We start from the raw sequence: 26,640 nt of genomic DNA, 5'->3' as shown, positions 1-26,640 counted from the left end.
TAACTTAGCTATTTCCATTTTCCCCTAAGTAAACATCAGATCTGAATTTTTCTATCACAAACAGCAATAACCCAGTCTTGCTTTCGGATATGCCGTTTCCTCTTCAATCTATAGATGCCATCCTTTAACTTCACATGCATCTGTCCACCTACAAAGTAGTCACTCACTCAATGTGAAACACGATATTGAGAGCCGGAGAGAGATTCCCCTGAGCCATTCCATCTTAATAACACATACATACATGAGGTAAGAAGCACCATTCCAGAATGAATCAAAGTCAGGCTCACCCAGAGAGATCTCTTGACTCAAATAATTAGGATGGTAACTTCATAGAAAAAGAGGTGGAGAGGAGTGAAAATTATAAGGAACAAGGCAAGTTTTGAGAATGTCATTTGTCATGATATCTTGTTTTCCATGCATCTGTTTCAGTATACATCTGCATTGACACACGATGCAATACTGGTCATAGCAGAAGCTTTTCGCTACCTGAGGAGACAGCGAGTGGATGTTTCCCGAAGAGGCAGTGCTGGAGACTGCTTAGCAAATCCTGCTGTGCCCTGGAGTCAAGGAATTGATATTGAGAGAGCTCTGAAAATGGTAAAGACCACAGTGGGGTATTGATGTGGAGGGGTCTTATAAAGACACTCAAAAACTGAGACCTCGGTATTGAAAGAAGACATACTAAAAAGAATAGAATCAGAATCTGTAGAATCTCATAGTATATGGACAAGGTGAACATAGATATTTATTCATAGAGATCTAGAAATCTAAACATAGGGGGTTCAATCTTGAGGTCTGAAAAAATGGTAAATTTATAGCAAATGAATCTTTGGTCCTGGGTTGTAGTACAGATAGTAAATGAAATTCAGAAGCCCCAACAGTTACATCTTGAATATGTAAATAGCTTCAAAAATTCAAATGTTCCAGAAATATGACATCTCTTATTGAGATTGTGATATTTTATAAGAAGCTCCTAACCAAGACAGACATTACAAAAGACAACAGCATCCTTGGCCACATCAGACAAATTACTTGCCTGAATAGACTGTGGAACTGAGCCAGTGTGATAGTATTTTGTTGTCAGAAAGAACAATCGTACTATTCTGCATGATAGAATGGAAGAACATGATACATTTCTAGGCCTAAAGGCTTTTGCCCAATACCACAAAGAAAAAGCCTAAAGAAAAGTACAAGGATTCAATGGCTAGACTATCAAATAGGTCACTTGTTTTTAGTATTTACTGGGTAGGAGATCATTTAAGGCTTCAAGCAGTGTCCTTTGAACAGATTCCATTATTTACACAAGAAGCAGCATCACCCATTCATTGCAGATTTCCAAGCAAGAGCTCTTTCCTGAATATTTTGCTTTATGCCTGCCACATGTGCCTGCATACATTAAAATGAGCCTTCAAGAGTACAAGAATCTCTTCTTTCTACTTAATTATCATGATGTTTGGGACATCCAAATGAATAAAGGGATAGACAATGATAAGATAATCCTCACAACCCAGTAACCAAGAATTTGTAATGGCCTCATAACATACATCATTTTATGTAGTTGGCTCTCTTACTGCTGCCTTAAATTTGCCAAGTTGGAAGCATTCAATCAAAAGGGGTTAGTAGCCCTGTGTCTCTCTCCAAGAAAGAGATATGACTCATTCTCCCATCATGTAGGTTTTTATGTCATTATGTCAGTTCCCTAACAAATGCCCTAAGTGTAGTTTTATGGAGGTAGCAAGCACTGCACAATTTTCAAGAGTAGTTAATTAAATTCAACCTTCAGAGCAGTTATAAGATTTGTATTGTCAGGTGAAATATATTGGTGAGTGAAATATAGAACTCCCTCAGAGTTAATCAAAAGAATTTTTCATCAACAAAACCTCAAGGTGCAAGAGCCAGCATCTCCAATTGACTATCCATTCATGGCACAAAAACTACCTTCCCCAAGTAGAAAGCTAGCCACTAGAATAAAGAATGAAAAATTAATTTGGCTAGAAAAAAATGAGATTGATCACACTATTGAACATAAAATTTCCTGCATGTCTAGCTCACTGATAAAGCTCAAGCTATAAGCTAGGTAAGTAACTTTCTTCCCTAGGCTTTAATGATTCCAACACTCAAGCAGAAAGATCTTTCACCGTTTCCTACAGGCCAGTCTTTTTTATTGTTCCAAAGGGTCTGGAAAGCATGAAGCGTTTCCAAAAGTGCCCAAGTAAAACCACACTATTCAGAAGAACTGCAGGTTAGGTTGCTCTAAGTACTAAATGTTGTACTACATTAAAAGAAATCTCTTTTTTACTTGAGCTAATTAAAAATGAGATTGCATGATGTAGAAGCATCTGTCATGTCACTAGCACATCGCTGTTTCACAGTAAATCATTCTCTTTCATCAAAGAAATCTAGCAAACAAAGTTGTTGCCTGATAGAGACACCTAAAGGGACTATTTTGATGAATATATAGTCACATCATTCATTCAATAAATATTTATTGAGCACCTATGACTATGTATCAGCCTCCATATTAGTAACAAACATAAGATGCAAAAATAATAACAAAAATAAGATGAAAAGAGTGCACATTTAAATTGTTAATATGTAAACCAATGCTTTAAAATATCTTAAAGCCACTTGAAAATGGGTAACCATTCTCCTCACAATCTGCAAATAGTTCAAGAAGAGCTTGAGCATACTTTGCTGAGATATCTGTCACAGCTCCTAACTTATTAATATTTGTTTAATAAAGATGTATTGAACACTTGCAATATCCCAGACACTGTGTTAGTTTTGGAGATTACAGAAGAAGAATGTCGGTCATTTTGAGATGCTCCAAATCTAGTTGTGGAGCCAGAAATACATAGGAGATTAAAATATGATGATACACAGGGTGGTATGAATTAAAGAAAGGATCGCAGATGGGTTTTGGGAAAACTGTCAGTGACATTCAATACCTTAAAAATAGATTTCTCGGCTCAGGGAGTTAGCTCAGTGGTTTCGCCGCCTGCTGCGCAAGTGCAAGGACCCGAGTTCGATCCCTGGTACCAAAAAAACCAAAAACAAAAAAAATAGATTTCTCTTTGAGTGGTCATTCAATTCTACTTCTCCTCACCAAACATTTTTGGGGGGACAGGGGGTTACTGGGAATCGAACTCACGACCTTGAGCTTGCAAGGCAGGTGCGGTACCACTGAGCTAAATCCCTGACCCTCACCAAAATTTTAAATTATGGGGTTTGAAATCTCTTAGACATATCTTGACTTTCCACTTCATAAATCATATTCAAATAAGCCAAGTCTCTAGAAGTATATGATTCTTAGTGAGACTTAGAAGCCTTTAGTATTTTCAGTAATGAAGGGTTTCCTTAATAATCTCCTATGTCATTGTCTCTGTCCTGCCTAACTCCTCTCCTGGATTTCAGTGTTCAAAATGGAATATGAAGAACTTTTCATGCATCTGTCCCATCTTACTGGATAAGTAATTTCTATCTCAACTAAGCTTTTTTTATTTAACTAGAAATGTGATTTCACTTTTTCCACAAGCCAGTGCCGACAGTAGTGCTTAGGCTTGTTGGATCAGATGGACTTGTTTTTAGTTAATCACATTAGAGGACACAGGAATTCCACAGTCTCCTATTGGTGGTGAGCAAGCTTTCTCCACTTTAAAAAATGTTCCTGAACATTTGACATCAATTTTCCCTTCAGCAGTACAAGCCCATTACCATACCACCTCTGACTTGTTTCACAGCTTGTCATTTTCTATAAGGAAGGGAGAACATATTCTCCCCTTCATCCCATGAAAACAAGGCGTCTTCTTTTTTTTTTAAGCAAAGCTTTTGACCTTGACTCGCTAGGTGAGTAATGCAAGTAATGACATATCTATAAAGGGTCTTTCATCCAGTGTCTGAACTGTAAAACAGATGAGGAAATCTCTCCATTCGACAGAGGTGGCCCCTTATTAGCTCAAAATACTGGGCTCAGACTCAGGAAATATATATTGTGAAATATATAAAATCTGTGTTTGGCATCCCAAACAAGTGTTTAGGCTTCCAGTACCTCTCTTCCAGTACCTCTAGTGCACCATATTCCTGACCCGACACATTTAACAAATTTTGTCAGTAGGGATTCTCCCTCCACGGCTTAGCTCTCTGCTTTCTTACCCTAGCATATGTACCTTTGAGAGGTAAAGCTCATTCCAGTCACTGAAGTAGCTGGCAAATATGTAATCCATTTAAGAAACAGTAAAAATCCCTTTTGGTTAATAATAATAATTAACATAGATAGCCGGCAGATATTGCAATGCTTAGTACACACCAGACACTGTTTTATACCTTACATATTTGTAACTCATTTAATCCTCTCAACCACTCTGAAGGATACAACAGATTACAGCACTGAGACTTTTTGAAAGCACTAAGGAATATACCCAAAGTCAACCAGTTAGTAAGTGATAAAGCTAGGACATGAATCCAGGAGCTCCAGAGCTCATGTTATTGAAATGAGATTATGTTGAGGTATTGGAAATACTAAGGTAAGACACAGCCATGGCCCCCAGGGAATTTATAATTTAGAAGAATGTATTAATCTAGTTCAGAGAATAGCCTGAAGGGTATTCTTAAGATGGAACTAATGGAAATTTCAGGTCTTTGAAAAAGTGGTGGTAGGGCTCTCACTGTATCATATAGGTAGCTGTCTCTCATATCCACTCAAAGCTTCATAACTAAAAGGCGTACTGAGGAAATACTGTACAGGAAATGAAGAGCTGTGTAGAATTGATCTGGTAGATAGAGCTCAATGATTTGGGAAAATATTCTCCGTGATATCAAGATCTGTCTGTAGATTTCATCCCAAAGATATACAAAACAAGAATGCAGTGCTATTTTAACATTTTATATTTCTCCTTTTTACAGGTACAAGTACAAGGAATGACTGGAAACATTCAGTTTGACACTTATGGACGTAGGACAAATTATACCATCGATGTGTATGAAATGAAGGTCACTGGCTCTCGGAAAGTGAGTAACCAAAACAAGCGTTCAAAGAAGTCTCTCAGAAGGTAACACTACTCAGATTCAAGAAAATGGGTGGTAGGAAACACAAACTCCCACACATGACTTTTGCCTTTTTGATTGATAAGATGCACAGAATTGTTTGTAATCAGAAGGATCAATTCACCCATTTTAAAAGATAGTTTTCAAGACTGGTCCTACAAAAGTGATAGACTTGTGAGTGTATTAACAGCTTCTTACAATAAAGGGAAGGAATCACAAATTTTATATCATGTTAGTATTTATTTTTTCCCCCATAAAGTTTATTGGTACTTTTTAGGTATAAAATACAGTTGCATATATCATTGGGATTTTGTACCATTACATGGGTACCTTGGTTCTTATTTTTTTCCCCCTTTCCCTGCCCTCCCTTCACCCCCTCCACCCTTCCCTATTTGCAAAGATTTTGTTTCCTTTTTTTTTCCTTTTCTCATATTTTTCCTTTTCCCTTCTTTCCTTTCCCCTACTCCTCCCACTTCCCCAGCTCCTTTAGACCTTTACTTCCTATTACACAATACCAATTATACATTTTTTAAATTAAAATATCAAGACCTAGGACACATTGCCACAGATTTTATAGAATTTAAAAGGATATAGAAAGCATATTTCAAAAGTCTGTTTTGAAATAAATTTGACAACTTCTAAGAAGTACCTTGGAAGACAAATTAATGAAACTAACTCTGGAGGAAATATAAAATTTGAATAGCACCACCTATTAAGGAAAGTATATTCCTAGCTTGAAAACATACCTATATGACAACAACAGGATCATATACATTTTAACTGATAAATTATATCAAACATTTAAAGCAGGAAAAAAAAGGAACACTTCTCCCCTCATTTTAGGAAATCAACATTGTGCTAATCCTAAAACTGGATAAAGATAATAGAAGAAAAAAGTATGAACATAGATAGAAATTTGTTTAATAAAACAAACTATTAGAAGTCAGATCTGGCAGGATGTAGAAAGTGGTTTTATTATAGGGCTGGTAGTGTTGGTTCAGCATTGGAAGATCCACCCCCAAGAGTCATCATTTTAACAGAGGAAAGGAAAAAGCCATATGATCCTGTCACTAGTTGGAGAAAAAGTATTGGACTAAATTCTACAGCTGTTCATGCTAAAAGCTATCAGGAGACTAGAAGTAGAACAGAACCTTCTCAACAGATTAAAGACATGTACTCCATACTTCCAGCGAAAACACCTTATATGAATGGAAAAGATACAATGCTTTCTCCTTAAGGTGGGGAACAAGGGCAGATATGCCTACTCTTCATCTGTCCGTTAAACTTTGAAAAGTAGGCCCAAACCAAAATAGTCTAGCATTAAAATGACACAATTAGGATAGGATTGGCAAGGTAGAAACAAAATCTTTGTATGTAGATGAAATAATCATCTACAGAGAATATACTAAGAAATCTCTAGGAGACCCTAAAACTTGTATTTGAATTTAGCAAGATTCGAAAACACAAGTTATATATAAAAATTCAGGTCTGTGTATACTTGCTATAAATGAAGAATTGGATATTGAAATTTAAAAGTTATATAGGAGTACAAAGGACCTAGAAAAGTAAAAAAAAAAACAGAGCTGGAATAAGTTTAGTTCCTAATTTTAAGACTTCTTCTAAACCTACAATAATCAAGGCAATGTTGGTGTAAGGAAAGACTTATAGATTATTGGAATAAAACAGAAAATCTAGAAATAGAACCACACATATATGGTCCATGGAGTTTTGAAAGATTATTTAACATTAACATTTTATAGAATATAAACTCAATTCAAGAACAGAGGAAAAGACAGTGTTTTCAGCAAATGGCACTAGAACACCTGGTATCCGCATATAAAAAATTAACCTCAACCCTTTATTTCCATACATAAAAATAACTTGAAAAGATCTATGAACCTAAATATGAAAGCCTAAAACTATAAAACTTTAAGGAGAAATTATAAGGGAAAATGTTTATGAATTTAGGGTAGGCAAGAACTACCTAGGATACAAAAAACATATCATGTTAGTATTTAAACAGAAGCTTCCAAAGTACATATGGTTTTAGTCAAAAAATTATTTGAAAAATAGAAATCCTTCCATTTTGCCAAATCACCCACCAAAAAGACTAGAAAAATACCTTTCTTGATAGCTGAATTTTATTATATGACTAGTTTGTTTCTATCTTAGTAGTAGTTGAGTTAGGCTTGAAGTAGGAATTTAGTTGTTTTAGGAATTTAGTTGATAAAACCACAGAACATAAACTATCTTGTGTCATATCTACAGGATAATCACTGGCTTCCTATCTCTACCTCCCATGTTTCCTACAGTTCAAAATAATGTATTTTGGGCCAGGGATTTAGCTCAGTGGTTCTGCCATCTGCCTCGAAAGTGCAAGGTCCTGCGTTTGATCCCTTGTACAAAAAAGAATGTATTTTTCTCCTACAGGAGTTTAAATGGGGAAGGCCAATTATCTAAGAAAGAACTAAATTATTTTATGTAATATCAGTAGGTTGAGGTGGGGATGGGAACCCCAGGATGAAAGAACAGCACATCTGTGTGTCAATGTTGAGTCTTATAGGAGTGGCAGGCCAGAAGAAAACAGGATATCAGTCCTTCCAAAGCTTGAACTAGTTGGAGAAAACAAGTTTTATTGGACAATAGCTGAATTTCATGCAGTTCTTTCTGTGCAAAAAATAGGCATCCAGGTCAAATTTCTGCTCTTTCTAGGCTGGCTACTGGAATGAGTATGAGAGGTTTGTACCTTTCTCGGATCAGCAAATCAGCAATGACAGTGCATCCTCAGAGAACAGGACCATAGTAGTGACGACCATTCTGGTAAGTGTGGACAGAGAATAAGTAGACTTTCTGTATAGCAAGGCTTCTATTTTCTAAAAAGCATTATTCAGCCAGTAGAAAACACCTCAAGTTCAAGTAGTGAAAATTTCCAACAGGGAAGCTCAGGAACCACTCAAATTATTTTCCCATGGTGATGAACACAATGCTGTTTTAAAAAAGAAAGGAAAAGGATAAGGATTTTCAACTGTTTCCGGTATCACTCCCCTCTTTATTCCTGCCATATTCCCCATAACATTGATGTTTCATCTGGACTGGAAATATAATTCCTCATTGTGAGAGAGGCAGCACAGTGAAGAGGAGGGAGTGAATTAGGGCTCTAATATCAGATCTACTACAAAGCTGTACAACTGTGCAAGTCATAACTTCTCTGAGCCTCGGTTGTTGCTTTTAAATTTCTGGAATGGGCATAATAATAATCTGCCTATGGAATAAGATCATTTCAAAGCACAGTTCGCCATATAAATGTTTCCCATAAAATTCAAAGCACTGTTTCGATCCCCAGCACCAAAACAAAAAAATTCAAAGCACTGTTAAAATGTGAGACAGCATTCTTGGTTTTTAAATATTTTTCTAGAAGCTGTTTTTATTATTGAATGAAATAAAGCTGGGGTTAAAAACAAGTCTGAAACTTGGTCTGTATTAGATATGAAATTGATTAACTAAATGGAGACTTGGCTAAGGCTGACCTTTGACTTGAATGTATATCAAACACTCACCTTGTCCTAAGTACTGTACTAGGTCTTGAAGATAGAAAAATGAATAAGCTACAACCCTGACCTTAAAGACCACAGCATTTCCGGATGGCTTGTCAGCTGACTGTGGTTCCTATCTAGTAAATCTTGAGAAATCAAAGGCAGTTTACATTCATGTAACTAAGAGATATATCTGTGCCCAATTGGACTAAATCAAAGACTTTACAGTTGAAAACTAGTCCTTCTTTCAAACTCACAAAAAGAAGTTAAATTTTTCTCTATTTCTTAAGTCATCATTTAAGGACAACAAGGAATATGTGGCCCACTGAATAGTCAACTGAGGCTGTTTTGCTTATTAAGTAAAAAATTGTAAAGATCTGTTACACATATCAACCTCAATAACCACCAAGGAAAAAAATTTCATTATACTTCAATTCTCTTTGAAAAAATGGATAGGAGTAATATTTTGAATTTCTTTCTGGTCTCGAAGGAATCACCATATGTAATGTATAAGAAGAACCATGAGCAACTGGAGGGAAATGAGCGATATGAAGGCTATTGTGTAGATTTAGCATATGAAATCGCCAAACATGTAAGGATCAAATACAAATTGTCCATTGTTGGTGATGGGAAATACGGTGCTAGGGATCCAGAGACTAAAATATGGAATGGCATGGTTGGAGAGCTTGTCTACGGGGTAAGTATTTTTTTACTGTGTTTTCATTCATCTTTATGTTTTACAATTAAAAAGAATATAGGAATTTTTAAAGTGCAACATTTATCCAATTGTATAGTGTTCATATAGTCTATAAGGAAAAAGGTTTTCTTCTATAGCTGGAATTTAAAAGGGTAGGTTGTCCATAGCATCTTTGGGCAACACAATTATTTCACTAAATGGAAAATAGAATTGGGGGACTTTATTTGGCAACATTAAGCACAGCCTGCCCTCTACTGAAGATTTATTCCTTCTGTGTTCCTTGTCTCATGCAGTAGAATCATCCACCCACATAGCTGCCTGAGCAACTCTGCCTAAGCAACCCTACCATCTTTCCTTATTGTTATTCTCATACCTAGTCAGTAACAATGTCCTGTGCATTCTATTCTTAAGTCTCTCAAATCTAGACATACTCTTCATCCCCATAACCTCAGTTAAGATTTTCACCGTTGTCAGTCATTTTAGTTGGTTTCCTTACCTCTGTTTTCACCTTGACAAATCAGATATCCATATTACTGAAATTTTGTACTTTAAAAGTCATATTCTTTAGCATGGCAAATAAGACACTTCATATTCTAGCACCTGCCCACCTCTCTAGCTTCATCTTTTAAACTTCTCCCTCCCTACCCAGTGTTCCAGCTATAGCAGAGCATGAGGTGTTCCCTTCTTTAAGGTATTAAACTCTTCCAGTATGGCTGGAAGTATTTTTGCCTCTTTTCAGCCATCTATGACCACATGCTTATTCTCCAGAACTCAGAGGTAATACCTCTTTCAGGAATCCTGTGTTTTGCTTCCTTGTAGTACTTACAGCATTCATGTAGTATTTCTACACCTATACTGTACAGACCTATGTGTAAGTTAAGCCTCACTATTAGACTGTGAACTTATTGAGGACAGAAGACATGTTTGATTGATTTCAATATCCCAGAAACTGGAACATAGGAAAAATGTATAATACATGAATGAATGAATGAATGACAGAAGGGCTCTACCAAATGTTTGGTCATCAGCCAAAAGCAAAAGAATATTAATAATTAGGGCTTTAAAATGGTGCACAGTGGTATTTTCAGAGAGCATTGGTGACTTAGTTTTAAATGGTTTGGGCCTCTAATTGGGAATATCAGATCTCAAGTCATCCAACAAGTTATATAAAGATAAGAAGAATAGGATATAAGAATTGACCATTAGATGAACCACTCACTAGGAAACTAATCTAAGTACAGGTTGTGATGGCAGAGGTTTAGTGCTAACAGACAAGGTTTATTTGCAATGATTGGATCCCAAGATTAGCATAGAGAGTGACATGGTTGGGGAACTTGTCTATGGGAAAAGTCTTTTTCAGCTGTTTTCATTTACCTCTGTGCTGTCTGAAAAACAGGTGAGGAGAAGACAGAGGAATTCAGGGGATGGGCATGCTGAAAAGTTTTAGCTGATAAGAAGCAAACATCCAGGTTATCTCTTGGATTGAGGTTCAAGAAAAGGAATAGTAACTGAAAAAAATCAGACTCCCCACCGCCCCAAATTCAAAGACCCAACTCAAAAATGGACATCTGAAATGAACAGACATTTCTCAGACAAAGAAGTAGAAATAGCAAATAAACATATGAAAAAGTGTTCAGTATCACTGGTCATTTGAGAGATGCAGATGAAAACAATGCTGAGATTCCACCTCACTCCAGAAAGAATGGCTGCTATCAAGAAATCAACCAATAACAAATGCTGGCAGGGCTGTGGGGAAAGAGGAACCCTGCTCCACTGTTGGTGGGAGTGCAGACTGGTGCGACCACTGTGGAAATCAGTATGGAGATACCTCAAAGAACTAGGGCTGGAGGTCCCATTCGACCCAGCTATTCCCCTGCTGGGTATCTTCCCAAAAGAATTAAAAGAATCATACCACAGTGATATATGTGAACCCATGTTTATAGTAGCACAGTTCATAATAGCTAAAGCTTGGAAACAGCCCAAGTGCCCATCAACTGGAAACTGGATAAAGAAGATGTGGTTTTTTTACAAAATGGAGTACTACTCAGCCATAAAGAATGAGAAACTAGAGACATTTATAGCTAAATGGATGCATACTGAGGCCATACTCTTAAGTGAAATAAATAGGACACACATGTGTAAATACTGAATAGTTTCTCTAGTGTGAGAAACTGAAAGTGTAAATAAGGATTAAAATGATTAAAACAAATAATTGATAATTTGAAATAGGAAGAAATGGTCCAAAGGGGTAGAGGAAGTGGGAGGGGCAGGGGAAAGGAAAGAAGGGAAAGGAAAAATTATGAGAAAAGAAAAAATGGAAACAAAGCCTATGAAAATAGGGAAGGGTGGAGGGGGTGAAGGGCGCACGGGTAATAGGGAAAAAAATAAGAACCAAGATACATCATGTACAGGTACAAGCACCCAATGATAAATGTAAATGTATTGTGTACCTACTACCAATAAAAGAATTTAAGCAAAACAAAAAAAAAGAAAGAAAGAAAAGAACTAGTGCTTGAGACAGGAACCAGCAATTATAGACTGTAGTTCTCCAATAATGAGAGTTCTGGGGTCACTCAATAAGTTTTTGGAACAGGTTTTTTGGAAGAAGCACAAAGGCAAAAACTCATTTCTAAAAATAAGGGCACAGAAAGGGAACTAAGGCTTAAAATGAGGCTGGGCCCCAGGTATCAAAACTGGGACAATGTCCACCAGCCAGATAAGCAGCAAGGCAACTTGAACCTCAGCCTTTCTCTATAGGGCTGGAGCCAGTCGTCCCCTGTCTTAGGTCAAGGTGGGACCTGAGAACTGGAGCAGGGCTGAGATGCAGATGAGGTTCCAGAACACCCAGCAGTGAGAAAGAGAAGATTTTCCTGTTCCAGAGAGAGTTGAACAAGGGGTAAATCACCTGATGCAATTTTTGAGGATCCTGAGAAACTCTGATAACCTCTCATTTTATAAGTTACCGATAAGGTCATCTTTTTTCTTTTTCTTGTCCCTTTTCTCCCCAACACTCAAGATTCCAAAGGGACTTATTTTGCTTACAGCTCTCCCCTGCACTTAGTGCATTATCTGATGCATGGTAAAGGCTCACTTTTTAATGTCTGGTATATAGTACTGCCTAGCAAATATTCATTAAATTGAGCTTTTGGTGGGACATAATCATGTAATATTTTTATTATTATCATAGCTACCACTTATTGCATATTTATTGGTTGCCAGATACTGTGCTAAGCACTCTGCAGGCATCGCATAACATAACCCTCACAGCATGTCTCTGAGGAAGTTGCCATAAAGAACCTCACTGTACATGTAAGATAATTGAGGTTGAGAGGCGAAGTCACGTGCCAAAGACTAAAGAGCCTGACGTGGCTATCTTACTTATTTGGGCTGCTGTACCAAAATAGCTTAGACTGGTGACTTATGCACGACAGTAGTTTATTTCTCACGGTTATGCAGGCTGCAAAGACCAAGATCAAGGTAAATTTCATTGCCTGTTATGGGTCTACTTTCTGCCTTGTAGGTGACACCTTCTTCCTGGGTCCTCACCTCATAGAAAGGGTGAGAATGCTCAGGAGTCTCTTTTATAAAGACACTAACTAAAAAAAAAAAAAAGGCACTAACTGCATTCATGAGGACTATGCCCTATGACCTAATCACCTCCTAAAGATCCCTATTTCCTAATACCGTCACTTCAGGGGTTAGGATTTAAACATATGCACAAGGAGGTACACAGACCTCTAACCACAGCAATGGCACAGTTATGTGAACCCAGATCACTGACTATGAAGTCCATGTGCTTTAACCATTACACTACACCACCAACAGTCAAAGTGTTGTTTTGGTTTCATCTCATCCAGAAAGATAGTTTGAAATTTATTAGAAAGGAACTTGGTGCCTTAACCCCTCTGGAGAGAAGTTTTTGTTGTTTTTGTTTTTGTTTTGGACCATGATACTGTGGCAAGAAATTTAACCCAGGCATGATGGTGCACATCTGTAATTTCAAGATTCTAAGAGGCTGAGGCAGGGAGTTCCAAGTTCAAGCCTAGCCTGGGCAACTTAGAGATTTAGTAGGACCTTGTCTAAACATTTTTTTTAAAAATTAAAAATAAAGGGCCAGGGATATTTCTCAGTGCAAAGGCCCTGGATTCAGGAGAGAGAGAGAGGAGAGAGAGGGGGGAGAATTTAGGTTGTCAGTTTGTACTGGCTCAGAATATTTGAGCTATTCCATGAGTTTTCTAGCCCATCGAAACTGAATGGCCAGAGCTCTGTAGTGTGTCAAAAGAAATCTGTCACTCTGTAAATAGATCAGTGCCATCCTCTCATTGAGCAAGACATGAGACACAGTGATATAGATCAAGGCAGATTTCCTGACATTGTTCAGATAAAGATCAGCTTTCTCACTGGGCTTTGGATTTTTTCCTCTGGAAAAACCTCTGTACTGTACTCATTTAATCTCTGTGTGTCTCTTTCTATTTCCAATTTATATATTTGTGAGGGAGGGAGCTTGAAAATTAGAGTCATTTTTTATTATTAATTCAGATATTTTCTCTCCACTTCTGAAAAGGTAAAAATTCTGGAGTAAGCTTCCACCTTTTCCCTCCAGCTTTTTCTACTAAAGACATAGTAATAGCCTTCTCCCTCCCTGACCTAGAACAAGTCCCTGATGCTTTCTGGCTTTAAAGCACAAGGTGATTCCAGAGAACTGACAGCAAACCAACCCAAGGAGACAGGCTGCCAAAATTCACCTTCCTCTAAAGCCCATGTCTGTGAAAAATAGACATTTATATCATACTTGGAGTAAGAAATTTCTGTTAGAAATGATAATCTCATAAGCTAAATGTGTCTTCATTGCCTTTTAAAAGTTTTAATATTTTGGCATTGGGAAGTTTTCAAGTTTCCTATCAATGATAGACATGGAGAAAAATGAAAACACAGGCTTTTATTTCTGGTAGGCCTGACCTCTTGTGGTTTGCAAGTTGCTTAAGAAAAAGAAGAGCAGAAAACCCCTAAGATTTCTCAGAGTGCTTAATGAGCAAAAAAGATGGGGAATAGGGAAATATTTCAGTGAACATGAGAACTATACAGAGAGGCATTGCTTTATCTTTAGGATATATCCTCTTATGCTTTTAGTATGTAAAATAGATCAGAGTGGGGGAAAATGAAGAAAGGCAGAAATGAAGAAAGCTGTACAAAAGAGATTTCAGTATCTGCCATAAAGTCTCAAGAAAGAGTCAAGATGAATTAAATTTGTTAAGAATAAAGAAACCAATCAGTCTCTTTTCAAATGACTCCTAAATGGTTTTTTTTTTCTCTAAAGAAATTCAAATCAAAGTTGATATTGGGGCACCTTGCCTCTCTAAGAAGGCTATTTTTGAAACAAATGTCAGTAAAACACAATGTGCACCATTATGTAAGCACTTCAGAACATTATGGACTTGAAACTGTCCACCTGTTTTTAGCAGTTTTGATTTTGAGCTGGATGTCTGTAACACTGCCACATGGTAATTGTCCCAGCTCAAATGGCTTATAGACCATAAGTGTTTATGTCTACCAAATAACAAGTGTTTTAAGAGGTCATTTTAAAAAAGCATTTTGTTGCTAGCAGGGCCCTTAAACATCCTGTCACCTAACTTTCCATTCATTTTACAGATGTCTATGGGGACTAGCCAAGATTGGACATTAAAATTGCCCATTGGGTAAACAAGGAAACTAAAGCCTGATGGAAGACAGGGGTGACAGGAATTGTAGGAGGATTGTGACAAGGTCACAAAGTTTGGTAACTCAAGTTTCATGACTCCTGATCTAGTACTCTGTCCACTGGGTCCCACTGGCTCAGTTTACTAAGCTTATTAGATTATGGGAAGATTGGTGTTATATCAGTTAGGTATGGCATCCTTGCCTGGCCTTAAGGGGCTTAAAATCTACTTGGATTATAAGCTTTTCAATCCAAGATATCCATCCTACTTATCTATGGTCTTTAGGATAATCTAATACAAATGTCTAGTTATCACTTTAAGTATTTACAAACTCAAGGCAGACAGGTGAAGGTTTCTGCCCTTGGAGAGGATACATAACCTAACTGAAAAAGAGGCAGAAAAAGGCTGGAAAGATACTAGGCCCCTAATCAAGAAGAAACCTCCCAGTGGGCAGCTCTGATGTTCCTTTTGTTCTTACCACTTACAACTAAGAATAAAGAGTAGGGAGTTGCTCTGGAAAGGGCCTGACAAGCTACTGTCCAGATTAGTTCCTCTGACTTAGAAATCATCGAAGAGCTTTGGGATGGATAGGGGTTTGGGGAGTGTGCTTGATTCAAAGTCACATTCCCTAGACGTCCCCAGACTCCCTTGCATTCCTAAAACAAATGACAATTCTACAGATACTGTTTGCACTGAAATTTCCTCTGACTACAACAAATTATCACTTAGGTTGTCGCCATACAAAGACAGATATATTTTCCATTAAGAAAGGCAGAAAGTCGATCTGTCCTTCCAGCTAAAAGGTGGAGAAGCAAGGGTCTGGTAACAGATGCCATGGATTCTCTTCTATTCTTTAGATGAATTCACGGGGCTTTGACAGAAGGGCTGATGATTTGATAAAAGCATGCCTCCCCTTCAAATGATGCCTAACAATTCCAGGAGGGGACGTTAATGGTGCATAGAAGTCTGCCATTCTGAGCAGAGATGGTGGGGAAATATTTCCAACCAAGTTCAGTTTCACAATGGCTTCATCCAGCTCTGGGATAATGGAGCTTTACCCAACTCCATTTCTTCACTTTTTTTCTCTCAGTTCCCCAAAGATAAGGAGTTCTAATCAATAGATCCAGACTAGGATATCTGTTTGTGATAAAGAAATGAGGAGAAACCTTTGTGATGCTATTTGTTGTTGCATAGGTTTAAATAGCCCACATCCCTTTCCCCAGAGCTTAAAAATTGCAGACACTAAATATCCCATAGATTACAGCCAATAAAACACTTTAAGTCCTGCACCCCAAACACAGCAGTTATATTCCTATCGTCTAGCTTGAGTCTGCCCTTTTCTCTACTCTTTTTTTCCTTCTACTCCTTTTTCCACCACATTTAAACTTTCCAAAAGAAATGTCTGCCACTAGAGTCTTATGACTGATAGTGGGAGAAGAGGTCAGGTCTCGTCTGCTTCTTCTCTAAAACAACACATCTTATGCATTACATGCCAATACTCTCTCTCTCTGTCTTCTCCTTTGCTCTCAGAGAGCACATAAAAATGGTGGCTGACAAGCGTCTGCTCAAGCATAATCTCCAGATGGGTTACAAATTTTATATCAGATAATCAGACAAAAATACTTAAAGATATAACAAGACTTCTAGCTCAAAGAATTTTTAAAATTATATTTAAACTAAGTGTCATCTCTTTCTAAAACCTGTCAGACTCTTAAGTGTATCATCTTCATACATATGAGCTTGTTGCTTTTCAAGTTTTATGAAATTTACAACTTTGACAGCCTACCTATGAAAAGCATTATAAATCTCCTCAAGCTAAATCCCCTCCAATAATGCAATTGCTCTGAGTTTGCCACTGCTAAGTAGAAAGATCAAACCTAATTTATCGTGTTTACTGAGCCCACACAGCCGCTCTTAAGCTTTTTGATTAAAATCTTTAAGTAGTCAAGATGCAAGCAAAAAACAAACAAAAAACACTGGCAAACTCTTACCCTGAGCTCTTAGCATTTGTTGATATTTGTCTCTCAACTGGAGACCCCTCATACCACCTACATACCCACCTAGGTTTGTGGAAAATGACTTGTCTACTGCTGTTACCAGCATAGGCAGAAGCTTATGGAAAAAAGGCCCCCAGAATAGTTCAAGACACCACACGAAAGACATTTCATTATTTTGTCAGATTTCACCTACTCCCTACCCCCCCACACACAACCCTATTCATAATTCTTGAGGCTCACTCCCAACCACAGCTGACTTTCATAAGAATCAAAATCAAGAAAGGAATCCTGTGATGGTTAATCTTGACTACCAATTTGATTGGATTGAGAAACACCTAGTAAATTAGTAAAGCACACTTCTTGGTATGTCTGAGAGGGTGTTTCCAGAGACAGTTGGCCTGTGGGACAGCAAAATGATGGGGGAGATCCACCCTGAAGGTGTACGGTACCATCCAATAGGGTGGGGCCTGGGTGGAACAAAGGAGGAAGAAAGAGCATGCACCTGCTAGCTCTTTCCCTGTACTGTGTCTCTGCTTCCTGGCTGTCATGAGGTGGGCAGCTTTCCTCTGTGATGTCCTACTAATATGATGTTTCTGCCTTACCATAGACCTAGAAGGAACAGAGCCAAGTTACCATGGACTGAAACCTTTGAACCATGAACCACAATAAACCTTTCCTTCTCCAAATTTACTTTCTCAGTTATTTTGTCACAGTGACAGAAAGTTAACACAAATTCCATTTAGAGAGTCGTCTTTTTCAATTTTTCATCAGTGTGGGCCTCTTAAATTTTTAACTTTCCTTAAAAGTGACCTCCCTCATCTCATACTATGGCAGACCCAGAAGAGCTGAATGAACATTTTGGGACACTTATTAGTTATCTGCTCTTCCCCAGCTTATTTAATAATCAAGTTGATTGCTCCAGATACATTATGACAGGCAGGTTGCTAAGCCCTGATATAACCAACCATCACAATGGCATTATAATATGAAAAGCAGATAGTGATGATAGAAGATAAGAAATTCTCCAAGGCTGTCTCTGAGCTGACACACGGGTCTGCTGCTTTGGTCTCTTACCAAACACACAAGTGATGAAAGAGTAGTGAAGTCTCCTGTCCAGCTGGCTGTCCTTGAGGCTCCATCAGTAGCTTCTTCTATTGGTTAAGGCTTTGTTCTTCTGTTATTTGTCATTATTGCTTTGATCTGTAGGTCTTCTTTAAGAATCAGAATGGGAATTCTCATTTTGGAATCAGGTGCACATCAATAAGGCTTAACTTGGCACGGACTTAATACCATTCTTCATTGAAGGAGTATCTTCCCAAAAAATAGACCTTTGAAAAAAAAGGTATAAAAAGTAGAAATTCAGAAAAGGTAGAAATACCAGGCTGAAGGAAAAAAGCCAAGTGCCTGAGGGAAGCACATTCTTCTGTTTGTGATTTTAAAAGTACTTCAAACTAGGAATGACCTCCTTTGGGAATCTACTCTTTTGCTGAATGTTCCTGGGAACCAGACAACCAAAAGTCGTGCTCTGTCTACCTAGTCCCCTCTTATTAGTATTTATTTGTGCTTACATGCAGTGGATGTTCCAGTTACTTAGTTTTTTTATGAAGTCAAGATTCTCAAACTCCTTTCTGTACCTTATTGAAAAGAACCCAATTCCCTTAAATTCAGTCCAAAGTGATTTTCTCACACAAATGCCCCCTTACATCTTCCTTCCTCCAAAATGGCAATTTCTCCTAGAATTCTCTTTTAGACTTACAAGATTAAAAACTAGTGGAATTAAGTAATTAAATTCAAATGAGATCAAATGGGAAATGTTACTAGATGAGCATTTGCATGTTCTGAGCAGGAGGCAGAGACATGTTGGCAAGTAGAGAAAGTGGTTTTATCTATGAATTCTCTTGGCATGATAGGACTCTCTCTAGCTGATTCAGTCTCTCTCTACCAAAAAGAACCCTGCTAGCTTTCTGGCCAATTCCATTCTCCTTGGCTGCCTTTGTTCTACAACCAGGTCTAGCCCCCGGCAAAAGGGTGTACTGGGTAAAATTTGATTTTGGTTCCCATCCAGTCAGCAATGAGGGACTGGAGGTTCAGGAGACAGCTCCAGTGAAAGTTGAAGCCATAGATGGTAATACTGAGGGGAGCGAATAAAGGATAGACCTAAAAGGATCTTTCCTGTTCCATAAATTTTCACTGATTGCCTTCTAAGCCAGGCACCATGAAGAGACTCTGGGAGTACAAAGTACACCTTGGTTGAGAGAACACAACTAGGAAGAAAAGATAAAAGAAGGAATATGTATAAAAGTAAGAGGACAACCTGTAGTCTTTAGTATCAGAGAGCAAAGGAAATTGGGCATATAATGCAAAATACCAATGGTTTCACATGAGCAGTACATGTCTAAGGGAAGATCTTTAAATTTCATAACCAAGGATATAGTTAAAAAAACAAACAGTAAATTGGAGAGGTTAGAATTTAGATTTCAAGTCCATGAGGAAAAAGTGGTGATGAAATTCAGAGATGGCAATGGTGTAATCTTTCAAGAACTTTGGTGGTGATAGAGAGAGAATGTGGTCACCAGGGTAGCAAGATCGAAAGGTGGAAGGACTGGGTTTTGCTTGTTAGTAAACAGAAATACTTGAGTATGATTTTAATTGTATAAGATAAATCGATGATTTTCAAGTTACAACAAGCATTCTAATCACCCAGAAGGCCACCTGAGTTCTACTCTTAGACTTAGGTTGACTTACATCCACTCTCAGAGTTTCTGATTCCATACATCTGGGATGTGACCTGAGAATTGATATTTCTAACAAGTTCCCAGGTGACATTTTTGCTGCTATTCCAAGATCCACCCTTTGAGAACCACTGAGATAAATTAATGGAAAAGCAAAAGTTGTAATATATAAAAGAGACCATAGATTAAGCTATGTTTTAAGATAGCAGAAGAATATATGAAATGTATGGAATAAGTAGATTAAATCTTAGAGTGTCACTTTCTGTGAGATGGAAATTCACAGAGGGAATGGATAAACAATACGTGGACAAGAGGAAGGACTCTGAGGTGATAGGACTTAGATCAAATGGCTTCCAACTTCTTAGTAAAGAGAGAGGCAAGATCATCTGCTGAGGCAGTAGGACTGGAAATGATTAGGAACTGGAGAAAGTTTGGAATAAGCATCATTTACAGGCTTAGAGAATGATCTACTTTGGAGTGAGACAGGATGGGTTTTATTTTAGAAAAGGTGAGTTTAATGTTAGTGAGTGATTAATGTGAATTTGGTCAGTAGGCTGTTGGCTTCAATAAACACATGATTTTGCAACTTCTACTAGGAGGAATGTATCATGTCCTCCATAAAGGTAAGTAGTTTTGTCTATTTTATTCACCTTGCTCACTGGTTCATTCTTAGCATCTGGAATAGTGCTTGGCACAGAATAGGCATTCAAATATACATTGGAAAAAAACCTGAGAGAGGCTAGTCAAGTGGATAATTGCAAATAAAAGTATTATGCTATAGAAACCTCCAAGTATCAATGGAGACCATTGTGCTGGTTAAGAGAGTGAGTTCCGGAATCTAAATACTAGGGTTCTAAAACTTAATCTAATCTAAGTAAAATACTCTCAGTGCTTCACTATTTTCATCTCTAGCATGGGAATAATAATTGTACCAACCTTAATTTGCTATGAGAATTGAATGAGGTAATATGTATGAAGTGCTTAGCACCATGTCTCATACAAAGTCAGCACTCAATAAACATGAGCTAGCTGCTTATCATCTGCATTCCTCCTTAAATTACTCACAGAGAATTTTTTCAACTGGTTTGAGTTATCATATGTAATTCAAGGTAGTAAAATTTCATTTCTTTGAAAATATACTCTATCTTCTTACTAAAAGGGATATTGAGACATAGCTCAATATTTAACAGAAAAAATTGATCAACATTGGTATTTTTACTTCATACCTAATAGATCATCTCTAAGCCTTTTCTTAATTACAAGCATTTTCCTATGGGTGCATTTTAAGGCCTGGATCCAGACTAAAACTTACTGTTGTAAAGGAAAACTATGGAAAACAAAAGAAATAAGTGTAGAAATTCCTCATGCCAACTTTCATGAAATTAATATAAAAATGTGTCCTTCCTCTGCCTGAGTTAATTATGCAAAACACTGCTGACATTTACTTTATTGATATGATGTATGTGAGTGCTATACTGATATTCATCACTAGAAAATATAGCTTGCTATATAAATTAACATGTATTCTAATAATTATTTTACCCTTGCCATTGCCCAGGCAGAATTCTTTCATGTTTTTATTTATCACATTCAAAAACCAGAAACTTTTTAAAGGCATCTACAGTTTTATTTAAAGTTTGTTGCAATGATACATATGAAATAGAAGATCCAGTCCCTCACTTTGAAATATCTGTTTAATAGGCATAATCTCAAAAAAATTCAAGCATAACACATGATAGCAAGCATCCAAGAATTTGAACTAAACCCATGGTGGGAGGGAAACAAATGTAAGTTAAGTACAGGCTATTGTGCTTCTCACAAAAGTCTCCAGTCAACTGAGGGAGGTAAGACATAGGAGGATGAAAATAAACATAAGAAAACAAAAGTTAAACAGGGATATACCACAGGGAGTACAAGTTCAGTTGCAAGGCACTCCCCCCAAAAAAGGAAAAAAATGGAATCTGTTGCTCTAAGGCAGTATGTCTCAGAGGACAAAAAGCCAATGCTTTTTCTTTGATTTACCATCAAGTTAAAGTACTTTAGAACCTATTGAATGCTACTACTTTTTGAACATGAGCATTGATGAATCAATTTGTTGTAGTGAATTCAAATTTTATATTTCCACTAAAGAAGCATATTAGGTGGCAAATGACTGAAATACTATCTTTAAAAGTCACATATATATTTGTTTTTCAGAGAGCTGATATAGCTGTTGCTCCACTTACTATAACACTGGTCCGTGAAGAAGTCATAGATTTCTCAAAACCATTTATGAGCCTGGGCATCTCCATCATGATAAAGAAGCCTCAGAAATCAAAACCAGGCGTGTTCTCATTTCTGGATCCCTTGGCTTATGAAATCTGGATGTGCATTGTCTTCGCTTATATTGGAGTCAGCGTAGTTCTTTTCCTAGTCAGCAGATTCAGCCCTTATGAATGGCACTTGGAAGACAACAATGAAGAACCTCGTGACCCACAAAGCCCTCCTGACCCTCCAAATGAATTTGGAATATTTAACAGTCTTTGGTTTTCCTTGGGTGCCTTTATGCAGCAAGGATGTGATATTTCTCCAAGGTTTGTTTCCATGTAATATACAACACTTCCTTGCATTTTATGGCCACATTCCATTCATGTATTTGCCTTTAATGGCAATATTCCACCCATGTACATCTGGTATTCACCCATTTCAACTCCAGATTTCTTTTATTTAACATTCCATCCAGTGATGAATTATTGTCAAGCCATTTTGTTTGCTTACATCCATGAGATGATGTGTCATTGGTGTTGCTTTGAATGTCTTTCATGCATTTCTATGGTTTTGTATATTTGCACAAATCATAGCAAATATTTGCACTCTGGATAAAGGCAACATTGCATGCTAGTATTAAATTATTTGGATAAAACAAATAATGAATCTTAGATCAAGCAGGCATGGTTTCTTCATTAACTGGGCTAAAATATTGTCTCATTTGCCAAGAGATTGAATCTAGACAAAATGTGAAAAAAGAACTCTTCTTTAAAACTCTCTTACTTTCCACTTTCAAGATCCTCTTCATTTTGCTCTGATTGTCTAGAACTGTCTACAGTATTATAGTATTCCACCAAAGTCTCTTAGCTAAAATATAAAATTTCTCAGAGAAAATATAAGAGAAAAATCAATGTAATTTTGGATTAGACAGAATTCTCATAGAACACAAAGAGCAGAATCCCTTAAAATTTTGATGAACTGAACTTCATCAAAATCTAAAACCTTACATCTCAAAAGAAACTATAATAAAATGAAAATCCAAGCCATAGACTAGGAGAAAATATTAGCAAATTATATACCTGATAAAAGAACTGTATCTAGAGCATATCTGTTAGCACTGCATAAAAATAACCCAAATTTATACTCAATTTTAAAAATGGACAAAAGATTGGAATAGACCTGTGACAAAAGAAGTTATACAAATGTCTAATAAATACATGAAAAGATGTTCAACATTGTTATTCATTAAGGAAATGCAAATTAAAATCACAGTGAGGTACCTCTACACATCCTTCATAAAGGCTAAAATCAAAGAGGTAGACAATACCAAGTCTGAGGATGTGGAATAACTATAATTTTCAACCCTTAATAGTAGGAATGCAAAATGCTATAGCCACAGTGGAAAATGGTTTGGCAGTTTCCTATAAAGGTAGACATTCACTTAAAATATGAGACAGCAATTGCACTGAGTTATTTACATGAGAAAAATGAAAACATATACCCACCTAAAAACTTTTACATCAATGTTCATAGTACCTTCATTTTTAGTAGAAACAACCCACATGTTCATCAACTAGTGAAATGATAAACAAACTTTGACATGTCTATAAAATGGGAAACTATTCAGCAATTTAAAAGACTACTAACACATGCTACAACACAAGTGAACCTTATAAACATTATGCCAAGTGAAATAAGCCAAACACAAAGGCCATGCGTTAACACTTAGTTATGTATTTAAATTTATTGAACATCCATATTATATTATTTTATTTGTCCAAGATAGATAAATCCATAAAGACAGAAAGTCCGTTAGTGGTTGTCAATGTCTGAAGGGAGCAGAAGGAGGATAATAAGGCCAGGATTAGTAGGAGATAAGTGAGGTTAACGAGAGTACATTCAGGGAGAAGATGCAGTCTTTATTTAAAATTTTGATAATTTGTACATCATGGATGTTTTTGCATTCATTTTTAATTTTTCAAGTGTTGCAGTAGAATGCTATTTGTTTCAATTAATGATATTTCAACACCTCTTTAAATTTTGCATGTGGAGTAAATGCTTCACTTGTCCTAGCCCCAAGCCTGCCATGAGTAACTGCAAATGGGTATATGAAAACATGTTGGGTAATAAAAATGATTCAAATCTGGATTGTGATGAGGGTTGAACAACTCCAAGCTTACTGAAATCACTGATTGTATGCTTATATTCGTGAATTTTATGGAATGCAAATTTCATCTTGGTAAAGCTATCAAAAGTGATTATCTTGGGCTGGGGATTTAGCTCAGTGGCACCACGCCAGGCTCACAAGCGCAAGGTCCTGAGTTCGATCCCAGGTACTGGAAAATAAAAAATGATTATCTTTGGGCTCATGGACTTATTGTGTTAACCCACGTAAGTAAAAATGGTAGTGAACTTATAATCATAAAATGTTTTAAGTGAACAGCTTTACAATCATAAAAAAATTATGAAACAAATAATTATAGGTTTTGGTAAAGTTTAACGTTAATCCAAATGCTGACCAGTGTCAATTATATGAGATGTGATCAAAAAGTATGATGAATGTTTATAAATTTTAAAAATTTTTATTACAATAATAGGCACATTACCATTGATCTCCTTCAAAATACTCCCCCTCACTTTGAACACACTTATCCTATTGTTCTTGTCACTTTCTCATGGAGTTCTGAAAGTCCTCTTTTGTATCTTTAGTTGTGCTGTTGTGGCTCCCTTTATGTCCTCAATCAATTAAAAATGTTTCCATGGTTATTTTGACTTTGAGGAAGAGGCCAGAAGTTGCACAGTGCCAGACTGGGTGAATAACTTGGATGCGAACACACCATAATGTTTTTACAAGCTTGCCTTTCTACTGGATGGCACCCAGCAGCCAGTCATTGTGTTTTTCATCACGTTCATAATGACATGAAAGAGGTCTTCCAGAACTGCTTCAGAACTAATTTTTTTCAAATAGCTTAAAAAGTGGCAAAAATGATGGGGTAACTGTGTTTGAAGCAAAGGAGAGTATTTTGAGGGAGATTCATCTTAATGTGTTTTTACTGTCATAATTTTTTAAAATTTTAATATTTATAGTATATTTTTATCATACCTCATACAACAACATAGCGATTTTCATTTAGTGTATAAGAACTCAGAAGATCCCTACCCTATTTTTATAGCATAGTTCTTTTTGTAGTCATCCACTGGAGACAAGACATTCAAAGTAAAGGTGTGCATATAACTCAGTGGTCACCATCTTCAGCAGCTTTTTAGCACAGTCTGTGTAGGACAAGCCTCATTTGTCCAAATCACACTTTTTTGTCACAGTCTGCTTGGTCAGGTTCTCCAAATTATTTCACTTCCTGTTCTTTTTGTGCTCAGAATATGTGTCATTTTGTGATATCAACTGGGAGTTCATTTGGTTTTTCTAGTTTCTTCGTTTTTTATTTTTTGAAACGTTCACTTCAAGGGACTACCGTTTTTGAACGATTGTGTAATTAAGAATATTTTTAACATGGCTGGTAATCTGCGTTGAGATAATGCTAAAGAGTCATTAAGATTGGAGATTCTATTGGTTTCTGTAAGTGGATTTTCAAAACTAAATTTATGATCTCCCCAATAGAGTGCTGCAGTATTTGTGCATATTGCCTTGTTAAGTAATAACTTTAAAATGATGACCCGAAAATGACAAGTTGAAACAATTTCCAAAAAATTTTTGCAACAGAATTTAAATTATGGTTCTCAAATATATCAAATGCTTTTTCAAAGTACAGGTTTTATTATGCTGCTCTAGATACTGTCACATAGAACAATAGTTTCAAAATTTTTGATCATGACCCACAGTAAGAAAGAAGTTTCCATCATGACTCAGTACACATATATGTATGTAATAAGAATTCTACCAAACATAACCCTTACAGTGTGCCATCCATTCTGATGTTTTTTATTCTGATTTTTTAAATGCTGGTCATACATAACTCAACCCAGTATTAGGGCACACAGCCTACAGAATAACACTTATCTACAGTAACAAGGATTATCCTTATGTGCTTTTGAGTGATAAATTATTACCTTTATGAGATTTACATTTTCTTCCAAATGGGTGATCCCTCCTCTAACATTGTCTATTGTATCCTCCAAAAAATTATCTTTAAGCCTTTGAATAAAATGTTAGACTTCTTAGCATATTTATTATATACTAGTAAAAAACATTTTTCTCCTTGTCTTGAGAGCTCTATTGATTATATATTTGTGCCCAATTGCATAATAGCAAAGCCCACTGTGATGTGTTTCTCTGTTAAGAGACTTAGAAATTCCCAGTAATAATACAGTTGTGCTCTGAGATTTGTGGTTGCCTTGACTGCAAACATCAGCATTATAATTTATTCCTGTTTAATGGCCACACTTGAATGCAAGCTCTCCAGAAAGCCCAAAATGTTAGCATGCATTGTACACTCTGACTTTTCTTAAAATTGAGGCAATTCAAGGAATTATGAGATCGCATTTTAAAGTAAAATTGGCAAGTATTAGAACAGGAGGAGACGTCAGAGAAAAAGTCCAACTGTTGCCATTTACTAGAGAGAGGTCAACAACAACTTTCACTGAGCTCCCACTGTGTATTGGCACTTTACCTGCATTCTCTCAGGGATCTGAATCCTCCAAACACTGACATAAGATAAGCATTTTACTTATTTTTAAGTT

General features: G+C 36.8%; 1 protein-coding gene across 4 annotated transcripts in view; it reads left to right on the top strand.

The window, feature by feature from the left end:
• Positions 1–26,640, top strand: part of Gria3 (glutamate ionotropic receptor AMPA type subunit 3) — a 356,081-nt gene that overhangs the window by 253,496 nt on the left and 75,945 nt on the right. For all 4 annotated transcript variants that reach the window (XR_015446824.1, XM_004860012.3, XM_004860014.3 and 1 more), the window contains exons 7-11: positions 430–597; positions 4,903–5,007; positions 7,756–7,863; positions 9,067–9,273; positions 21,895–22,271. Coding sequence is in view for 3 of the 4 variants with exons in the window: in XM_004860012.3 (XP_004860069.1) it covers positions 430–597; positions 4,903–5,007; positions 7,756–7,863; positions 9,067–9,273; positions 21,895–22,271 (965 nt within the window). In the remaining variant the exon portion in view is untranslated. The remainder of the gene's footprint in view (positions 1–429; positions 598–4,902; positions 5,008–7,755; positions 7,864–9,066; positions 9,274–21,894; positions 22,272–26,640) is intronic.

The sequence above is a fragment of the Heterocephalus glaber genome, unplaced genomic scaffold (genome assembly GCF_053883595.1).
Source record: "Heterocephalus glaber isolate CG9 unplaced genomic scaffold, H.glaber_assembly_v1.0 deba00001729, whole genome shotgun sequence".
NCBI lineage: Eukaryota > Metazoa > Chordata > Mammalia > Rodentia > Bathyergidae > Heterocephalus > Heterocephalus glaber.
Note: the sequence above shows the minus strand (reverse complement) of the source record. Positions and strands in the feature narration are given on the sequence as shown.